General features: G+C 38.4%; 1 protein-coding gene across 7 annotated transcripts in view; it reads right to left on the bottom strand.

The window, feature by feature from the left end:
* Positions 1-20,332, bottom strand: part of ROCK2 (Rho associated coiled-coil containing protein kinase 2) — a 155,746-nt gene that overhangs the window by 27,989 nt on the left and 107,425 nt on the right. For 6 of the 7 annotated variants that reach the window (XR_012902516.2, XM_075923482.2, XM_075923480.2 and 3 more), the window contains 16 exons: positions 17,544-17,635; positions 16,828-16,987; positions 16,153-16,216; positions 15,648-15,659; positions 14,035-14,123; positions 13,431-13,479; positions 12,234-12,369; positions 12,008-12,099; positions 11,513-11,759; positions 11,136-11,242; positions 10,201-10,360; positions 5,442-5,602; positions 4,771-4,955; positions 3,039-3,108; positions 1,626-1,729; positions 1,329-1,515 (listed from right to left, as the gene is read on the bottom strand). Coding sequence is in view for 6 of the 7 variants with exons in the window: in XM_075923482.2 (XP_075779597.1) it covers positions 1,329-1,515; positions 1,626-1,729; positions 3,039-3,108; positions 4,771-4,955; positions 5,442-5,602; positions 10,201-10,360; positions 11,136-11,242; positions 11,513-11,759; positions 12,008-12,099; positions 12,234-12,369; positions 13,431-13,479; positions 14,035-14,123; positions 15,648-15,659; positions 16,153-16,216; positions 16,828-16,987; positions 17,544-17,635 (1,915 nt within the window). In the remaining variant the exon portion in view is untranslated. The remainder of the gene's footprint in view (positions 1-1,328; positions 1,516-1,625; positions 1,730-3,038; positions 3,109-4,770; positions 4,956-5,441; positions 5,603-10,200; positions 10,361-11,135; positions 11,243-11,512; positions 11,760-12,007; positions 12,100-12,233; positions 12,370-13,430; positions 13,480-14,034; positions 14,124-15,647; positions 15,660-16,152; positions 16,217-16,827; positions 16,988-17,543; positions 17,636-20,332) is intronic. The other variant, XM_075923481.2, reaches the window with a different exon arrangement.

Below are 20,332 nucleotides of genomic sequence, written 5' to 3'. Positions count from 1 at the left end.
GAGGAACACAGTGGAGGTAAAGATTCAGAGGATGCACGTGGAAGCTAGGGGTTGAAACTAAAGACAAATTTCAAGGAGGGAAAAGAGGTAATGGTACCAGTGATGGAATCAACAGCAGTTGATGCAAAATGTAGACCACATGAATACTGATTATGAAAGATGAAGTGGGTTGTGGCTCCATATTGTGGGATGAGACTAAGAATTAATGCAACACTGCAAGGAAGTCAGTTCTTAATTGAGGGTGCCTGCAGCTCGTGCTGCTCCTTGCTCTCCAGAGGACCCTAAAGAAGGGCAGAAAGGGCAGCCTCTACCTATATGTTTAGCATATTATTTTCAGGGGGATACAGAGTTTGCAGGCCTTGATCTTTTCTTTGGAACTAGCTAACAGTTTTGAAATCTTCCTGAGGTTGTTTACAGCCCATTCGAGAAACTTAAGGAGAGGACGGCTAAGCTGCCTCTATTACAGGGCTGGGAGGGCTCTTCTGTCACCAGAAGTCCAGATACTACCCAAACACGTTGATACCTTTTTTGTTTAGGTCTATATTTGGTAACAGATTTATCCACAGAAGGCACAGGCACAATATCAGTATGGAAATATGTAGCAAAACGTAATTTAAACAAAAATGCATACATTGAAAATATAACTATTGCCTAATGATGCTTCTAAGCGATCATTCAAAATAACAAAATTGTCAAAAATTGTATATTGGGGACTTAGGCTTTCTAATAGGCATTCGAGACCAAGCTATTAGAATGCCTTGAATACTTATTAGAAAGTCTTGAATGCCTACTAGAACCCATTAAACTACACTGTTAAGTTAATCCCTCCAGCCACAAAGGTTTTCTAGACAAAGGAATCCATTCCTAGGGTGTCATGTTTTAGAACTATACATATCTGAAAAAATATGATTTAGAATAGAAAACATGACAATCTTAATTATAGAAACATAAACTGTACCATCATACATAGATTTTATACACAACTGAATATACATATACTTCTCCGTTTTGTTTCCATACATCCAAATATGGAAATAATTATATTGTAATCCAGATGTGAAAAATACGTCCACAGAAAATGTGTCTTAGTATTGGAAACAATGCTAAATTTTAATTAAACAATATTAACCATGTAGTGGTTAAAAAAAAAAAAAAAAAAGAAATTCATGATATGATGCTGCTTAACTCAATCTACTTGGACAAAACTCTAACATTTTTTCAAGCTACATATTTCTATCAGACTCTAATCATTATAACAAAGATACATTTGAAGAACTTTTAGCACATAATAAAAATATACCACAGGAGTTATGATACAGATTACTCACAGATCCTATGGTAGCATCTTTCTCAGTAAGTTCTTGCTTATGCCTTGCCATCATCTCTTTGATCTCCAATTCTTTCATGATCTTCTCTTTTTCCAAATCAGAGTACTGTTCTTCTGCAATGGAGCGAGCAAGTTGCTCTGAATCAGCTTTTGTCAAAGTGATCTCAAGTTGTGCAGCCAAAGAGTCTCTGAAAATTAGTGATAAATACATAATTCAGAAGTTAAATGAAAGCCTTTTACAACTCAGATAAATAACCTCATTTTTCTGAACATATCCAAGTAAGTGGCAAACTCTCACCTCTCATCTTGTAACTCCTGTATCTTTTGCTGAATTTCTTTACAAAGTTTAGTCTTTTCTTCACACTCCTCTTTAAGCTCACGAACTTGGGTCTTGTACAAAGTCTAGAGTTTTAAACAAGGGAAAGAATAATGACTTGCATATTTTAGTTTAAGGAATATCTAAATGAATGGGACAAAAATCACACTAAATACAAAAATCTTTAATAAAATGCCAAGCACGGGAGTGTCTTTTCTCTCTGTCTATGTCTACACTGCAACACTATTTCGGGATAGCAGAGTATTCCAAAATAGCTATCCCGCATCTTAACAGCAAGCCCGTTATTTCATGCTTTCTATTCTGACATCCCTGTAAACCTCATTCCACAAGGAATAAGGGACATTTTAGAATAGTGGGTTATTTAAAAATTTGGCACTGTGTAGACAGCACCAAATTACAAAATAAGCTATTTTGAAATAAAATCTAAATAAGATATGCAATTTGCATAGCTCAAATTGCGTACCTTATTTTGAACTACGGTGCAGTGTAGACATAGCCTCTTACCCCTGACTTAAGGCAACCATACTTCCTATCGCCCTAAATCCCAGCCAGTGAGGAAAAGAGAGCACATTTAAATCCTCCAGCTGCTAATACATTCCTCCATAAATGTGCGTGCTATCCTCACACAAGTAGGTTTCAAAGTGTGTATGCATGTACAATTTATGCACCACACATACACATGTATATGGGATAGCTCAGCAGAGGGGATATGGGATAGCTCAGTGGTTTGAGCATTGGCCTGCTAACCCCAGGGTTGTGTGCTCAATCCTTGAGGGGGCCATTTAGGGATCTGGGGCAAATTTGTCAGGGATGGTACTTGGTCATGCTGTGAGGGCGAGGGATTGGACTCAATGACCACTCAAGGTCCCTTTCAGTTCTATGAGACAGGTTCATCTCCATATATTATATTATTATATGCTTTTTCAAAGTTTCTTTTTATTGCAACATAACTAATTAAAATACTTGGAAAAAGTAGTCTTTCCAAATCTGTAACTAAGACATTGGTATGTATAAGCTATCATACCTGTTTGATAGAAACATAATTAACAATCAAGAATTATTTGCCTGTGTGCAAAGCTGATCACCCACAGAAACACATCATTTTTTAAGGATTTTTATTATTTTAAGCTGGCAAATTAATTACATGAGAAATTGAATCCTTTTCTTCCTGTTTACGCACTGCATAGTAGACCCTACTTTTCCACAAGTATTTGTAGAGTACTTTGTGAACAAATTTCAGCCTATATTAATGTTTGTGGACTGTTCACTAAAAGATATCTGCCAAGTTATTGTGAAGCAACTGTACATCTAACTTAGATGGTATCATTTTCAGCTCCTTAAAGGCCGGATTGATAAAATAAAAACAATACATACTGAGAAATACTGTTCAGCTTCAAGCTGGTCTTGAAGCTCTTTCATTTGTCCATCTGCATCCTGACGTTCTCTGTAAAACCATAAAACAGTACTTGTAAGCAAAACTTGTGAAAATACTACAAACAACTACATAAAAGCAAAAGGCTTCTGTATGCACATGCATCTATAAAACTCTTCTTTATTTTAGCATCACCTCACCAAAAGCAAGGCCTTCTATACCAAAGCCTTAGGGTTCCTCCGACCCCACTCCCCACATTGTCTCTTGCCCCCCATTATGCCTGGACAGCTATGAGTACTATGATCTCTTCAGATCTCGAAAGGTTAGTAAGCAGACTTTTAAACTGACAATTCTGTTATGTGGGCTAGCCAACGAGAGACCTTACTAATGCAAACAGTTACTGCCCTCTTCTCTTAACAACATGGAGGTCATCAGTACAGTGACAATCCAAGCTCCATAGATTTGGGAAGTGAGAGTTGCAAAATGGACCTTGAACATCAATTTAGTATTCTTCATAATGCAAAATGTGTTAACTACAATCATTGTTAAGCAATTCAATCAATTAATCATTAGTCAGCACATTTATTCACTTTGAGTGACACAGGAACCAGGAATAAAAATGAGATCCTTCTGACTCCTGTATTAGTCTTGCCTTTTCAGCCACAAGACCATTCTTGTTCCAGATATCAAAAATTGCTCATTACAGACAGCAACAAATCTCTCATGAAATGAAGTCCCCTTTACAATTTGTTTTTATTATAATCATAAAATATTTTTTAAAATTAGTGGTAACTGATGAGTGTTTGTAAGTCACATTGAAGACAAAGGTACTAATTACTAAGTCTATTAATTCACTTTTAGCTTCAAATTTAGAGACGTGCAGTCATTTTACTCTGATTCCAACAGACTTCAAGGAATTCAGCTTTTCAATTCATTAAAATTCTAAAAAGTTACTTTATGCCTCACACTATCTATTTTTGGCAGAGGTGGGGGAAACAGCATTTCAGAGTCATTTTCTACTGAATCTACAGATGTAACTCATATGGCCAGGATTGTTTTTTTGTAAGCTCTTTTAGGGAACAACCATTTCTTACTATGTATTTGTAGATACCCTATTCCAATAAGGCCTCAATTTCTGCCAGGAAAAGAAGGTGCAACTACAGTAAACTTCTGATAATCTGGCACCTTTAGGACCCAGGGGGTGCCGGATTATCAAATATGATGGACTATTGGGGGGGGAGAGGAAGGGAGGCTACTAGGGGTCTGGAGTGGAGTCGGGGAGATGCGCCCCTCGGCGCTGCAGGACCAACCCGGCAGCACCCCAGCTGCACTGCCCCAGGCATCCCCAATTCAGTCGCTGCTGAAACTGACCAGAGGCTGACTCCGGGAAGCCCAGGGCAAAGCAGCTGGGGTGCTCTGCCCCGGGCTTCCTAGAGTCAGCCACTGGTCAGTTTCAGCAGCGGCTGAATCGGGGAAGCCTGGGGCAGAGCAGCTCCAATTGTCCAGCACTTCCGGGTTCCAGATGGTGCCGGACCACTGGATGCCAGACCACTGGAGTTTTACTGTACAACATGAACAATAAAGTTCTATACTAAAGGAATGTCTATGATACGATTGGTATTGTATAGCCAGGATTTTAAATATAAATGGCTCTCAAATTTTGTGTAAGATAAAAATGCAATAGAGTTTTTTAAATTAACTAATTAAATAAAACCGTGATGCAGCTCTACTTACTTGCGGAGTTCATTATTTTGCTTTTCCAAGCTCAGTTTGATTTCCAGAAGATGGTTATTCTCTTGTTTTAGCTGTTTCTCTGACATTTTCAATGTGTTGACTTGTTGCGTTTGCATCTTCAAGTCATTCTGCGTGAGGCAGCGCTTTTGTGTTTCCTGTTCTATTTTTAGTGTCAAGTTTTTAACCTGAAAAACAAATTAATTTCTTTTACTTTTTAACATCAGAGGAATTTTACAGCCCCATACTGTAAACTTTTAAAACGGTATTTATAGTTGGACTGATTTGCTATGGTTTTATTGTATTAACTATGAACTACTGTTTGTGCTGTACATATCTTTTCAATATAAAGATTATTCTATAGCTAAAATTATCTCTAAGTAGAATAAACAAGTTTTTCACCCTAGTTTCACAGAATTTTACATTCTGCATGACAAACTTAGAAAAATGTGTTACAATATTGAAAAACTTCAGAAAAATGAAACTTTACACATTAAGGAATCTTTCCTATAAAATTTACAGAACTGAGTATGGAGATACACTTACTATAATTTTCATTTGTAAAGATTCACATATACTGCCCAAAATAAAGAAACTCAATACTTTTAAATTGGAATAAATTTTACAATATCCTAAAGGTTACAACTAAAACCGCTAATATAATTGCTACTTACATCTTCATTTAGTTTATCCTTTTGCTTAAGCAGTTCATTTATTTTCTGTTGAGACTGTTTGATATCACAGTCCAACATAGAACACCTCTTTTCAACTTCTAACAAGCAGTTTTCGACTTTTTGCTTTGAAGTTCTCTCCTCCAACAGCTTCTTTTCCATTTCTGTGAAATAAGAGAATTAAAATGTGAAGTCGATTGAGAGCTGTGGGTCCTCAGCCCTTCTGAAAATAAGGACACTTACTTAGGTGCCTAGCAGTGACCAAAAGTTTAAAATTAGGAGCCAACAATTTAACATACTTTGGACTTCTGTGAAATTAAAGATATTAGATGATATGACTGAAACTGATGATAAAATTAGGAGACAAATACACAAAAGTAGGTGAGACAGTATTTTTTTACGGAACCAACTTCTGTTGGGAGAGAGCTTATACAAAGCTCTTCTTCAGATTTGGGCCATGCAGGTGGTGCTCCTACCAATTTCAGATCCCTGCTCAAAAACATGTTGAACTATTAAAAAAAGCCTTTTTAAAAACATGAGTAGTATGCACAATGACAGTCAATAATATCAGGGGGGTTCAGTTGGTGAATCAGTTTGCTGAACAGTTTGAACTTTTGCAACTCTATGATATGTGCCGTTCCTGTGAAAATCTACCCAAAGTTAGCCACATAATTAAAGCCCTGAAAAGAAATCACAGTTCACATATGCTCAGTAGAGACTTCACTTTTCGTAGCTAAAATCTGCAGAGCCCATCCTGAATGAGTATTAGAGCAAATCACAGCCCCTACTGTACATCAGACTGTGCACACTCCATCCCCACAGAGCAACTGAGTATTCTCCAGCCCAGGCCTACAAAAGAGATGCCAGACTTTCCCTGGAATGGGTTTTCCCAGCTACTCTGGGCCAGGGCGAGGCTGGACACTGGAACTGAAGTCAGGGACCTGGTCTCTCCTGAGCACTCAGTGATAGGCACTGAAAAAAACATAGTGACTGCTCAGCGCTCACCAGCCACAGCTGTTCACTCCCTCCCCCTCTCCCTCCCGCCCACCACTATCAGCTGTGGAGAAGTGGTGCTGTGGCCAAATGAAGAGGGAACAGAGCAGGGGAAGGAAGGAAGAAGCAGAGTGAAGGCAGGCCTTGGGGGAAGGTTCAGGGCCTCAGTGCAGAGTGGGGGTGAAGCTCCCCCAGGAAAAAGAAGATTTAGCACCCGGTGGCACCCAGTTTTCCCTGGTGGCACCCAGGCAGCATGGAGGAGGAAAACAATTAATTTGAAGAAAATATAGGAAAAAATGCTAGTGCTTTGGCAAGAGTCTAAAACAGGGATAGATAACCAAAAATAGTGGGTGGACCACATGAATGGACCTACTTCACCTCAGTGGGCTGCAGGAGCCCATGACTCACTAGATTTCCACCTGCAGCCTCCCCATCTACCACCTCCTTCACATGTCTCTCACATTGTGGGGCTCTGGTGCCCCACACTTACCTGCTCCTCTCCCTCACTGAACTATCAGAGCATGTGAATTAGGCGATTCACGCTCTATCCACACTCCTCTCCCTCCTTCCCAGAGCTGAAATGCCAGGGACACTGATTCACAGCATTCCAGCTCTGGGAGGGATGGGGAGAAGTGGAGATGGAGCACAAATCAGGCAATTCACAGCTCCTCTGAAAGCCCTTGGAGGGAGTGAGGAGGCATAGGAAGTATGAGGCTCTGGTAGCATTTGCCACTTTTCTTTTATCAGCTTGCAAATCTTGAACATACACAGTAGATGGAACTGATAATAGGTCATCACTGCATGGCAATGAGCCACCTTAATAACAAAGGAAGAAGGAAAAAACAACCTCTCCCCCAAAGATATCCATCTTTTTCCCCTCACTGTCAGCAGGACTGGAGAGGACTTGGCCAGCTGTAAGTCTGTTTTTGGCAGCAGCCACAACCAATAAATTAGGCACAAGATCTATGAAAATAAGAAAACCCTTAATGAGATATATGATAGTTTGCCAGGTCATGGGTTTTTTCATTTTGTTTTGGTTTTTTGGAAACAGGTGGATAGGAAGCAGGAAGTGACCAAACAATCTTAGCAAGCTGAAAAAGACCATCCATAACAATGGTAACCTATTCCTGGAGATAGTCCGAAGGATGCTGAATACTGGATGGGAGGTTTCCTCCACAGTCATGGAAGGTAGGTTTCCGTGTGGACACAAGGCAATGAACCAGGTCATGGAACTGCAAAGCATTCTCAGAAGGGGAAGAAGCAGAAGTCACACCTATATCAAGTGACAAATCATGACTGAAGCTCATTTGCTCTTGTTCAAAAACAGGTACTACCTCTTCATCCTCCTCTTCAGCCAGAGCTGCCAGATCAAAAGACTGCTGAGCCACTGGATCTTTATCAAATGAAAATCATGTCTCCATTCATAAGGAAAATGGTTCAAAAAATTCTGTGGTAGCACCCAATTGGGCTATGGAGATAAGCAGGGCTTGACAAACCCTGGTGAGAGCCACTTGCTAGCCCTGCACTGCGCATGGGGTGCACGGAGCGACCGGCTGAAATCTACTCGCCATGGGCGAGTAAATTCAGCGGTTTGTCGAGCCCTGGAGATAAGGACTGCTTAAAAAAGGGGAGCAGTAAAGGAATTAGGGCACACAGGCTGAGAAAAGGCATAAAATGGGGTAAATCACATCTCTTAATTCTTCCTTTCTTCCTCTAAATGAGAATCTGATCTTGGATCACGATGGAATACTTCTGAAACTACAATGGAACTGGAAGGTGGAGAGAGAACACAGTAACCTGCTAGGAGACCCTGTAAGCAGAAGAGGTGGCAGAGTTGCACCCTGAGAAATACTCTCTTCTGCTCTTCTCTTTTTTCTGGTGAAGTAGACTGTAGAATTGAATGCCTCTTCCTCATTGCCATCTGCTTCTTGTTTAGATCCAAGGAACACTAAAACAAGGGAGGGTACACAGCAGTCACCCACCGTAAAAGTCCTTTTCAGTCACCCACTGTAAAAGTCCTTTTCAGAGCAGAGATTCTTCAAAGCGTACCCCACAGATCTGGGTAGTACCTTACCCAGAGAAATACTCAAACCTGTAGCTCTTGTTTCCAAAGCTGAGCCCAGAACTGACTAGATTTCGGAGTAAGAACCACAGAAACTACATCAGAATCTTACCGATCCAGTAAATCTAAGGTGCAGGATCAGAAACTGCTAACAATGGCTGCCTTCTTCCATGTCGTCTTTCTTGGAACTGATAGAGCCAGAGCCAAGGATGTGAGTCTAAAATCCTTAGAAAGCAGACAGTCTTTTTCTACCAATAATACCTTCAAAGCCTTGACAGCTTTAACAGAAGGCTCCGGAGTTAGAACCGATTAGAACTGATGAAGATTCTGATGTCCTAGAACCTTTAGGAAACTTACTTACTAGAGAAAGAGAGAGATACCAAACCTAGTATCAGATGCTTAACACCCATGAACTGGAGGGTTTAGCAGCTAGATCTTCCTTAAAGTATGTACTTGCAGTCTATTCTGCCTCTCTTTGCATGCTCTGGTCATGAAAGTCCAGCAAATCAAACACATAGGAGAATGACCTTCCCCCAGTGACTTCAGGCAGCTAAAGTAGTTGCCCAACACTGGGAAGACAGATGAGCACAAAGCATGTCTCTTAAATCCTGCTTCTTCTTCTTTCGTTTGACATAACACAGAAACAAACTTACCAACTTTATAAAATCGACAACATTTATTACTATACTTAGATTACACTACACACTAGGAATGTGAATATCCTGTAAAAAAGTTAACTGGTTAAACAATATAAATTTAATTGTTTAATCAGTTAACTGTGGAAGGCTGGTAGAACTCAGTGGCAGGGGTACTGCCAACCCTGCCATGCAAGCTGCTCTGGCCCTGCTGTGCTGCAGACGGCAGGGGCTGTTCTTGTCTCTTGGTCTATGGGCTGCCCGGACCTGCTATGTCCAGGGCCCTGCCATCTGGGCTGCTGTGGGCGGAATGGCTGCTCTCAGTGGCTGGGACCTCCAGTTAACTGATTACCAGTTAAGTATGCTGGTAAGACTAATTCTTACCAGGTAACTCTTCCACCATTTACATCCCTATTACACACTAAAAACAACCGCCAGCAAAACGATCATATCAATGGAGAAAAACCTGTGGATCTGAACAGATTAGAACAGTTCATTTCCATTTAGCACAGCACTTGAAAGGAACTGAAGTAGTAGAGGACACCACAACTCCTTATAAGCCTCATACTCAGAATGTTCAAAAACAGAAGGGAAGGATACAAGAGGGCAGATAAGTGCTCTAATGGAAAAGGTTCTACCATTAGGCACTATTTGGTAGTGCAAGACCCATAAGTGGGAATACACAGAGCCATTTGAAGAAGTTAATGCACATGATGTATGCGACTGCCTGAACTAAAGTCCTTTTATTTATACACAGAATAGCTACCAATACAGCAGTGCAAGAATCCTTAAATCATTCCTCCAATGTATCTCAACCTCAACATATAGGAGAGGATAATTCAAATAGCATCCTCATAACAAACCTTGGGGGAAGGGGAATTGTGCCATAAGTGATTACTTTATGTGATCTGGACAATTCTAGAATTTTTAATTTAGACACAAAATTCTTGAATCAGCTTCCTAAGAAGTGATTCTGAAGTGCAAAACCATATACATTTCAATTTCACAGTGAGCATTCTAAAACTTGCATTATCTAGGTTACATAATTTAAAATATAAGGTTGCATTTGTACCTTTCATGGCTTCAGACTTGGCTTCCTCTATAGATTCATAGATTTTATTCTTGTCTGCTAATCGTGCTTTTGTGGCTTTATGTTCAGCTTCCTCTTGTTCCAGGTTCTGCTGCATAACCTTGAGTTTATATGTCATGTCTATTTCCATGTTGCTCTTCTCCTGTTGAAGTTACAGGAAAAAGGAAATTGACATATTTGACAAAACTATTATTTTTGGCTGCAAATTAAGGCTAAAATAGATACCAATAGTAGTATTATGGAGCACAACTAAAAGCAATATGCTAACAGAAAAAGATAGCCCATACTCCAAGGAGCATACAAATTAAGACTTCAGCACTGCACTGATGTAATAGTATTCCTCTGAGTAGAAAATGACTGGATTGAGATCTAACAAAGGAATACTGTGTCTAGTTAAATGCAGTACAAAATTTAGGATTTGTGAAAGCAGATCATATTCTATACTACAGCAAGTAAAAATCTTCTATGCTTCAGCAAGTTCTGATTTTTTTCCCCCAATGGAGACTAAAATAGCCTTCAGCACAATACAGCCTACACAATAAAGCATCCCAGTAACATCTAAACTGCTATGGGCAATCTTTCAACATGTTGCATAGGGAGTTTTTAAAGCAATCTGTGTACATCTATTATCTCTAAAAATGTTCACACCTGCATTTAAAATTTTAAGACTCCACAAATGAAAAAAGATTGAAAACTACTGCTATAAGATATTCCTCTATCTTAAAATGACAGTTATTGATTTCCTACATATGCTGAAAATGATTTGAGAGAGAAATGTTAAGGAAAAAAATTACCAATTCATGTAACAACCAAGAAGCTTCAATTTGACTAGTTTGATTTCCATGACTGCAACCAATTTCTAGTCTACCTTTTACACACATATTAAGTATACATTCTACTTTAACATGTGACGTTACCTTTTCCAAATCTGTGAATCTCTCTTGTAATTGTCTCTTCTCCACTTCTGCTTTCGCTAATGCACACTTTCCATTTTTTACTTCTTCTTCTAGGCTAGATATTCGACCTAAAAATGTTGAAAACATCAATTAGTCCAATAAAAAGTTAGCAATAATTCATAACTGTTAATTGTGAATGTGTTTTGACTACTCAAAAATGTCTGTCTTCTAGGTGATTCAGATGTGCTAGCATCATTTGACATCTACTGATGAAATGTTATTATGGAAAGATATAGTTGACTTGGATAATTTATTAAACTTAGTTACAATTCCCAGATCAAATAATTATATTATACTCTTTTCTATTTCTGCACCTTGAATCAAAGTAGACACATTACCTTGTAGATCGCTGATAATCTCTGACCCGTGACTTCGATCTCTTCTTTCAGATTCTAGGGCTGACTGAAGATTGATGTAGTCCTTCTCAAGTTTGAGTTTAGCATTCTCCAGCATGCAGTTTTTATCTTGCAATTCTCGATTATTAGCTTCCAACTGCTGAATTTGCTTTGTACTTTCAGTCTGGTTCTTCCTTAACCTGGCAGCAGTATCAGACTCTGTGCGTAGCAAAGCATTGGCTTCATCCAGCTATTGATTAGTAAAAACACATTTTAGACTATTAAAATACAAAACAACCATCTCTATTTCAATTTAATCAACAATTTATGGATCAAAGGAAAAAGAAAAGTATGGAAACGTTTACTAACATTATATTAGTAGACCAGCATTTCATGTTAGATAGCAACTTCTGTAACTACATGTAATTTTCATTTGCTAAGAAGGGAGCCCCAATAGCCTATTAAAACAATGATTTTAAATTCACACACACAACTTGCCTGTCTTTGTAGCTGATTGATTTTCTCATTTGATATTTGAGAGTTCTGATTTCTCCTTTTCAAATCTTCAAGTTGGTCTTTCAAACTGTTAACTACAATAAAATAATCATAAGTGCCCTCCATCACACACTCATTATCTTTAAACAGATCTTACAAACAAGACAACAGTTCTGCTACCTTATGTTAAAATCTCCATGTACCCCATTTAAAGTACTGTTCTACATACCATCATTTTCCAAATTGCGTTTTTTATCTGCTTCGTGTTCTGCTTTGCGCTGGTATTCTGCATTCTTGTGCTGAAGAAGAGCTTTCTCTCTTTCTAATTGCCTTAACGCAGATTCTACATTCTTCCTTGATGTTACCTGGAGATAAATCATAGTTAAATTTAAAGAAAAATCACAGAACCATGGTATTACTTCAAAAATTCTAAAGGTAGCTCATGAATTGCAATTAACTTAAATACACAAATATGTACTTAATCTGACTACAGCATGCATACACCATAACACTTAATAGCTGTGTTCTTATATAATTGCAGAACAATACACAATTGGCATATAATTGTACAGTCATAAAATATTATTGCTGAGGAATTTGGGTAGTCAGGAGACCAGCAATGGGTATAAAACCAGTTCAAATATACTCCTGGCTGGCAGTGCCCAAAAACTGTTCCCGTATGAAGGCTGTTGATGTTCTATGTCAGGTGTGGGGAACCTAAGGGCTGAGGGCTGCATGCGGCCCACAACTTGCCTGGATCCAGGCCCTGAGGCTTCTCCCTGCTAAGGGCCACGTTATTGAGGGTTTGGTTGCTTCTCACTTGTGTGTGGCCCCCAACTGATATATCTGTGGGTCAATGGCCCCCAGCCCAAAAAAGGTTCCAAACCCCTGGCCTATGCTAAATGTATCCAGGGGTTTCTATCTAGTTTCCAGCAAAAGAGTACAGAATGAACAAGCGACATCAGCAAAACTGGCAGACTCAGCAGCAAAACCAATGATTAAATGGGCATACCAATTAGGGTTGAGATACAAGGATAGGGCAATAGAGAGATAGTTGAAGGCCTGTTATCTGTCTATGGAGGGAATATTTCAGCCTTCAACAGAATCAACCCTGCATCTTTCATGGGAATTCAATTCACAGAAATTGTATTTAAAAGTTATTTCTCTATAAACTATTAACTAAGGCATAGGACATAGTAAACATGATTCTGGAATCAATTAAAATACTGTAGGTATCACTTTACCCTCCTCTTGCCAAGTTATTGCAATAGTGGCAGCACATTTATGTTAGGATGTACTGTTAGAACATACACTCATGCTGTTGTACCAATGTCATGTAAAAGTTGGTGCATCCTGAGGAAAGTAAACATACTTAGGACATATATCAGAACAATTAAGGTATAAGTGCAATAAAAATACGATTTACCTCTTCATCTAGTTCTTTCACTATCTTCTCTAAACGAGCATTGACAGACCTAAAGAATAAGAAAACAAATATTAGAACAAAAGCAACTATCAGTTAAAATGAAAAACAAAATAACGTGGATGCACCTTGTGAATCTTCTATAGTGAATCCTATTTTAAGCAACCAGACAAGCACTGAGAAAAAATATATTGTGTCCTGCAGAGATGTCTTCTCTTAAAAACGAAAAAACAAAAACAAAAAACCCACCACACAAAAAAGATGGTTAGGGGTACAACTCCATGCTCCAGGTATCCCTATCTCCAACTGACTACAAGGTATAGATTACTCAGTAACTGCCCTGTTCTGTTCATTACAGAAGCATCTGGCACTGGCCACTGTCAGAAGAGAGACTAATGATGTAGATGAACCACTGGCCTGACCCATTAGAACCCCTGTTATCTTTCAAAGGTAGTGTTCATCATATGGGGCTAACAAACTGGCTGTTTAAAATGAGATAGGCTTGGTGGAGTTACAGTCCCTGAAGAATGCTTTAAATTGTATTTTAAGTTTTCAAAATGGAAAATTAAAATATGTCTGGCATAAATATACCAAATATAATTCTTACCTGCATTTCTGTTCTAGTTCATCTTTGGCTTGAATTTCATTACTGAGTTGTTCTTCTAACTTGCTCAGTTTTTTCTGAAACTGTGCAAACTGTCAGAAAGTGTATGGTTTACATATAAAGTACTGCTGTATAAAAATGAGTGTAGTTCAGTTAACTAACCAAGGAAAATGAGCAATGAATATCAAGATAATCTTTCAATTTGATGGGGACAGAACATTATTTCTCAACCAATCACCCCCACTCTATTATTGGGAATTAAAGCTATCTCTCTACAAGACAGGAACATTCATGAAGATTCTTCATGAAGATATCCATAGAATCTAAACTTGTTGCTTACAATAAAAAAAAAATATATCTAGCCATCACAGTATTACGTGCCTCAGATGGTGAGCCACAAAAGCTCCACAGGAACAGAATGTTGTTTCTGGCCCTCTCCTTTATTCTCTCTAACTGCATCCTTTGAGAGCAGATTCTTTGAATTAGTCCCTCCATAAAAGCTCTATCAGGTATATGACCAAAATACACAACATTTTAAGAATGCTCTGAAAACGTTTCGGTAGAATTTATCATGAAAGAAGGTAACAAATGTGTTTGACTAACACTTGCTCAGAACCTGATTTGTCCCAATGATATTTTGGAAAACTCCGTATTTTCAATTCCTGACATTCTAAAACCATGAGTCAATACAAACCATTTATAAGATTGGCTTAAAGACAATAAATTTGGGAGATTTTAATTGCCTTCTGGGCTTCTGAGTCTACAGGGTTCATGTTTTCAAACTTTTTTCCTGCTATTATAAGAAATAGAAACACTTTAAAAAATGGAATGTGAGATGGTCACAATTACATGACTAAAAGCTAGGGGCTTTAAGTAAAACATGAAAAACTGGTAATCAGCACATATGATGGAAAGGAAGCATGTGATTATTTATTTTTACGTTTGCCTGGTGTGTAGTATGATCTTTTTCCACAGTTGCTTGTAAGGTTTAAAAATGAGCAAACCCTCACAATTTTTAATTAAAGACAAAATTCTGTTGATTTACTAAGAGAGGGCTAACATCAATAGTGTTAATATATTAATTTACTTTGATATATACAAAAATCCAAACAGACTTCCTGTCATTTTAGTGCATTAACTCAGTTGGCAATCCACAAATTCTGAATAAATGTTCCTGATTCACACACTCATGCCAGCTGAGGGTCAGTTTTAAGGTTATAACCATTCCTTCACCAATAATGCGTGAAAATTTAACTTTTCCTCCCCTGGACAAATTTGTGATGAATCACATAGATGTGGAGCCAAAATCTACAATGTTCCCTGGAGCAAAATGTTTTCTGGTGAAAAAAATGTCTTACACATTTATTTGCAAAACAAATTCTGGTTGCCAAATAGGAATTAAAGGTAACTATAGTATAAATTTGAATGACTATTAACCTTATTTCATTTATAACTGACTGTAGGGTCTCTTCTTATAAGCAATTTACACAATTTGTTTATTCATAAACAGATTAATCTACTGTTAAAGGTTTATCATCCTAAACTTTTAAGATATTATTTCATGGTAACAAAAAATATCTATCTTACTTTTTCATTATTCAAAATAATGCACCTACCTCTTTGCTGTCCTGTAAAAAAGAAATCATTTTTTTTAAATTGTGAGCATTAAAAAGGCAAAGAAATATTTCCAAAAACCTATTTTAAAAAATTGTATTACTATGAGTACTCAAATTTCAGACACAGAATATCTTATACTTTGAAGGTCATCTTGGACTATAATCATGTTTTAATTAGAAAATATTCTGGAGTTTACAAATATTTGTTTAATTACAGGAAATGCATTTTCAATTATTGCAGTAATTTACACAAACATTAATACAACTCTTATTTCTACATGAAATTAATACTATATAAACACAAGCCATTCATTAAAATTTATACTCTACAATTTCATATAGTAGTTTGACATTTTCATGTTCACAGATTGAATCTGTCAGTAATTAGATAAAATATATTATACAGAATTACACAATTATTCATAACTGAACATTGTACAAGTCTTAACAGTCATAGCAAAATAAGTTAAACATACATTAAAGTTTATTTTTAAAAAGTACTTACCTCATTTTTCCTGGATTGCATGGATTCATTTTCTCTACAAGACTGAGGAGAGTCACTTAGCAACCTGTCAGAAAAAAACCAACTCTTATTCAAGTTTTCAACAACTCTAGCAACCATGCCAATCAACTCATTTTAATCAATTCTCTCAAGTCTTAATCTCCACTAGGCTAGTCTCAGAATTAAGCCATTTTTATTCAGTATGAGTTTTCATTTGAATGTTCTCTTGACCAAAATGAATGTTCAGACTTAACTTCAGTTCAATACTAGTTTCTAATGTTTAAAGGAATTACTTACAATAGTTATATTAATTATGTAGATAGAATACACATGACTCATAATGCAAATTGAACTTAAATAGTAATGAAAAGAAACAGCCCTAACACAGCATATGCTCTATTTGTACACTTTTTTTCTGAAATTAGCTAATTAAAAAAAAAAGAGTATATAGGCTAGAACACAACAGCAATTTTATAAGTTACTACATAAAATTAGAAACATCTAAAAATTGGCATATTTTGATAAATCCAACTTAAACTCCACATTTTACATATTCAACAAGGGACAGAACTATATTACAGTGTAAAATTACACGTGTGTTTAACCAAGAAGACAGGAATATAATTAAATAATTTTCAGCTGTATTTGACAAAATGTACATTAAAATATGTCACATACAGATTCTCTCGATAATAGGTAAATCCTATAAAAGGCAGCTGGTTTCCCACAAAGGCTTTGGGGATTGGAAAGGTTTCCACGTCTCCTTTGTCATCCTCAATGTCATCAAAATTACTGCTGTCTATGTCACTGCTAAGCTCAGGTACAACAGGAGCAGCAGCTACAAAGGAAAAAATAGTCAGCTTTATGGTAACATTCCGTTAGGGGTATTTCGACACACAATATCAACACATACGGTAAACCTGGTACATGGTATATATTTTCTTTCCACACCTACATTTGACAAAGTAACTGGTTTGAAATTATCTGTTACCACACAATACAAAGAAAACCATTAAAAAAAATCAATTTCCTGAGGCAGGCACAGTTTTTACCTCACAAAACATACATTTTCTAAAGCAGCAAGATTTAAGACACATATTTAATCCCAATTTTAACTATATTAAGAAGCTTCAATAAGTGCATTTCATAACAGAAGTTTTGATTAAAAGAGAAAAGAGGTATTTAGGACAGCTTTTTCTATTGACAAGAATGATAGCAAGAGAAACAATTTATGTGAAAGCCCTTGAGACAAAAAATTACTTCACATAAGTTTTGTACAGTAATATTTTAAGTGTTACATTTTTAATTCCATGCTGTTAATTAACTAAAGCTAATCAAATTAGCTTTTTATGCAAATATTCAATATGTTAAAATCTAAACTACAATTTACTTACTCTCTCGAATGTTATCCCAGTTCCACTGATCGCTCTTAAAGAAAGGGTGCTGTTTAATTTCTTCTACCCCATTTCTCCCAAGTCGCACCTCCCTAAACATAGCAATTAACCCAATTTCACATTAGAAAATCATTACTTCATTTTTGTTAAATAACTTGTAACTTGCACTTAAAGAAACTTTAAACAAAATTAAGATTCAAAGATATATGGGCAGTAAATGTAATTCAGGCTAACTTTGGTTAAAATCAACTCATCAGTCATTTCTTATATTAAAAATGCTCCCAGTTTCTTTGCAGGCTCGCTGTAAGTATTAAAATGGCTAGAATTCTGAATCTGCCACGTGTGGAGTACAACATTTTTCCATCTAGATTTTTTTGTGGAAGGGGAGCACACAGGCACAAGTTTTAAATAAAAAAAAAAAAATTAACGGCAAACTTAGAAAGTCTGCCAAACCACATGACAAACCTTGGGACGCAAATGAAGGGAGGTCTGGCTTAGAACACAGAACGGTTATTCAAAATCCCAATGAAATAAGTATTCAAAATTTCTAACGTCCTCCCCTGAAAAATAACCCTTACATGTCTTTTGCTTTCATATATAATGAAGTCACTATATGGCAAGTTTTAGAAGTTATAACAAACTTATTCTTTATATAAAACTCTCTTTTAAGTTAGCTCTAGGAACATAAAAACAACTTACAGACTTAAACAAGCCAGTCACATGATAGATACTCATTCCTTCTTGTCACTTTAAGTGCTTCAGTAATAATCATGCATACAGAAAAAAGGCATCTGTTTAAAATAAACCCCTCAAGCACCACATTTAATATAAACAGGAAGGCATACCCACGTGGGGGAAGTACTTCTGGACACATATATATATATATATATATACACACACACACACACACACACACACACACACACACACACACACATACTCTCCACTTTCCAGACATCCTAGGTCTTGAACAAGAAAAATCCCTACGAAAGCAGCTCTTTCATTACTTTTTCTTTAGCTGCATGCAATCTTCTTCAGCAGACCACACAGTCCCCCTCTTTGAAATACAGAACTGGTACATACCACCACAAATATTTCTTGACTTTTTTTTTTTTTTTTTAAATCAATCATTCTACTCAGTCAAAACTACTGACTAGATTCTCTACTATGGCCAAGCTCTGTTCAGCACTAGGGAGTATGAGGGCAACAGGGAGTTAGTTATCCCTCTGATTCTACACTGTGTCATTCTTGAACATAAGAATGGCCGTACTGGGTCAGACCAAAGGTCCATCTAGCCCAGTAGCCTGTCTGCTGACAGTGGCCAGCACCAGGTGCCCCAGAGAGAGGGTGGACCGAAGACAATGATCAAGCGATTTATCTCGTACCATCCATCTCCAGCCTCTAACAAACAGAGGCCAGGGACACCATTTCTATCCCCTGGCTAATAGCCTTTTATGGACGTAACCTCCATGAAATTATCTAGCTTCTCTTTAAACTCTGTTATAGTCCTAGCCTTCACTGCCTCCTCTGGCAAGGAATTTCACAGGTTGACTACGTACTGTGTGAAGAAGAACTTTCTTTTATTAGCCTTAAACCTGCTACCTATTAATTTAATTTGGTGTCCTCTAGTTTTTCCTATTATGGGAACTAATAAATAACTTTTCTTTATTCATCCTCTCCACACCACTCTTGATTTTATATACAGTAAACTTCTGATATAAGGGTCACCTTTGGGACCCAGGGGTGCCGGATTATCAGATATGCCGGACTATCAGAAGAGGGGGCTATGAGGGGCCTGGGGTGGGGGGGATGCCACTCCAGACCCCTCATAGCCCCCCTTCCGATAGTCCGGCTCTGCCCCTGGCGTCCCTGATTCAGCCGCTGCTGAAACTGACCAGCAGCGGCTGAATCGGAGACGCCTGGGGCAGAGCAGCTGGAGTGCTGCGGGGTTGGTCTGGTAGCGCCGACCCTTGGCACTGCGAGACCAACCCGACAGCACCCCAGCTGCTCTTGGGTACGCCTGGGGCAGAGCAGCTGGGGTGCTGCTGGGTTGGTCCCGCAGCGCCGCTCCTCGGCGCTACTGGACCAACCCGGCAGCACCCCAGCTGCTCTGCCCCAAGTGCCCCCAAGTCAGATGCTGCTGATACTGATCAGCGGCTGACTCCAGGAAGCCCGAGGCAGAGCTGCTCTGCCCCGGGCTTCCTGGAGTCAGCCGCTGGTCAGTTTCAGCAGCGGCTGAATCGGGGACAGCTGGGGTGCTGCCCGGTTGGTCCCGCAGCCCTGAGGGGCAGCGCTAGGGGACCTACCCGGCAGCGCCCCAGCTGCTCTGCCTCCGGTTTTCGGATTCAGCCGCTGGTCAGTTTTAGCAGCGGCTGAATAGGGGAAGCTGGGGGCAGAGCAGCTCCAATGGTCCGCCTGCCCGGAGCACTTCCGGGTTCCTGATGGTGCCAGACCATCAGGAGTGCCGGACCGTCAGATGCCAGACCATCGGAGTTTTACTGTACCTCTATCACATCCCCCTCAGTCTCCTCTTTTCTAAACTGAAAAGTCCCAGTCTCTTTAGCCTCTCTTCATATGGGACCCGTTCCAAACTCCTAATCATTTTAGTTGCCCTTTTCTGAGTTCTTTCCAAAGCCAAAATAACTTTTTTGAGGTGAGGATACCACATCTGTGCACAGTATTCAAGATGTGGGCGTACCATAGTTTTATACAGGGGCAGTTAGATATTCTTGTGCCCATTACAGCATCTCCTGGACTGTCCTAGCACATGGAAGTGGAGGATCAGCATA

This window comes from Pelodiscus sinensis, chromosome 3 (assembly GCF_052426305.1).
Source record: "Pelodiscus sinensis isolate ZL-2025 chromosome 3, ASM5242630v1, whole genome shotgun sequence".
Classification (NCBI taxonomy): Eukaryota; Metazoa; Chordata; order Testudines; family Trionychidae; genus Pelodiscus; species Pelodiscus sinensis.
Note: the sequence above shows the minus strand (reverse complement) of the source record. Positions and strands in the feature narration are given on the sequence as shown.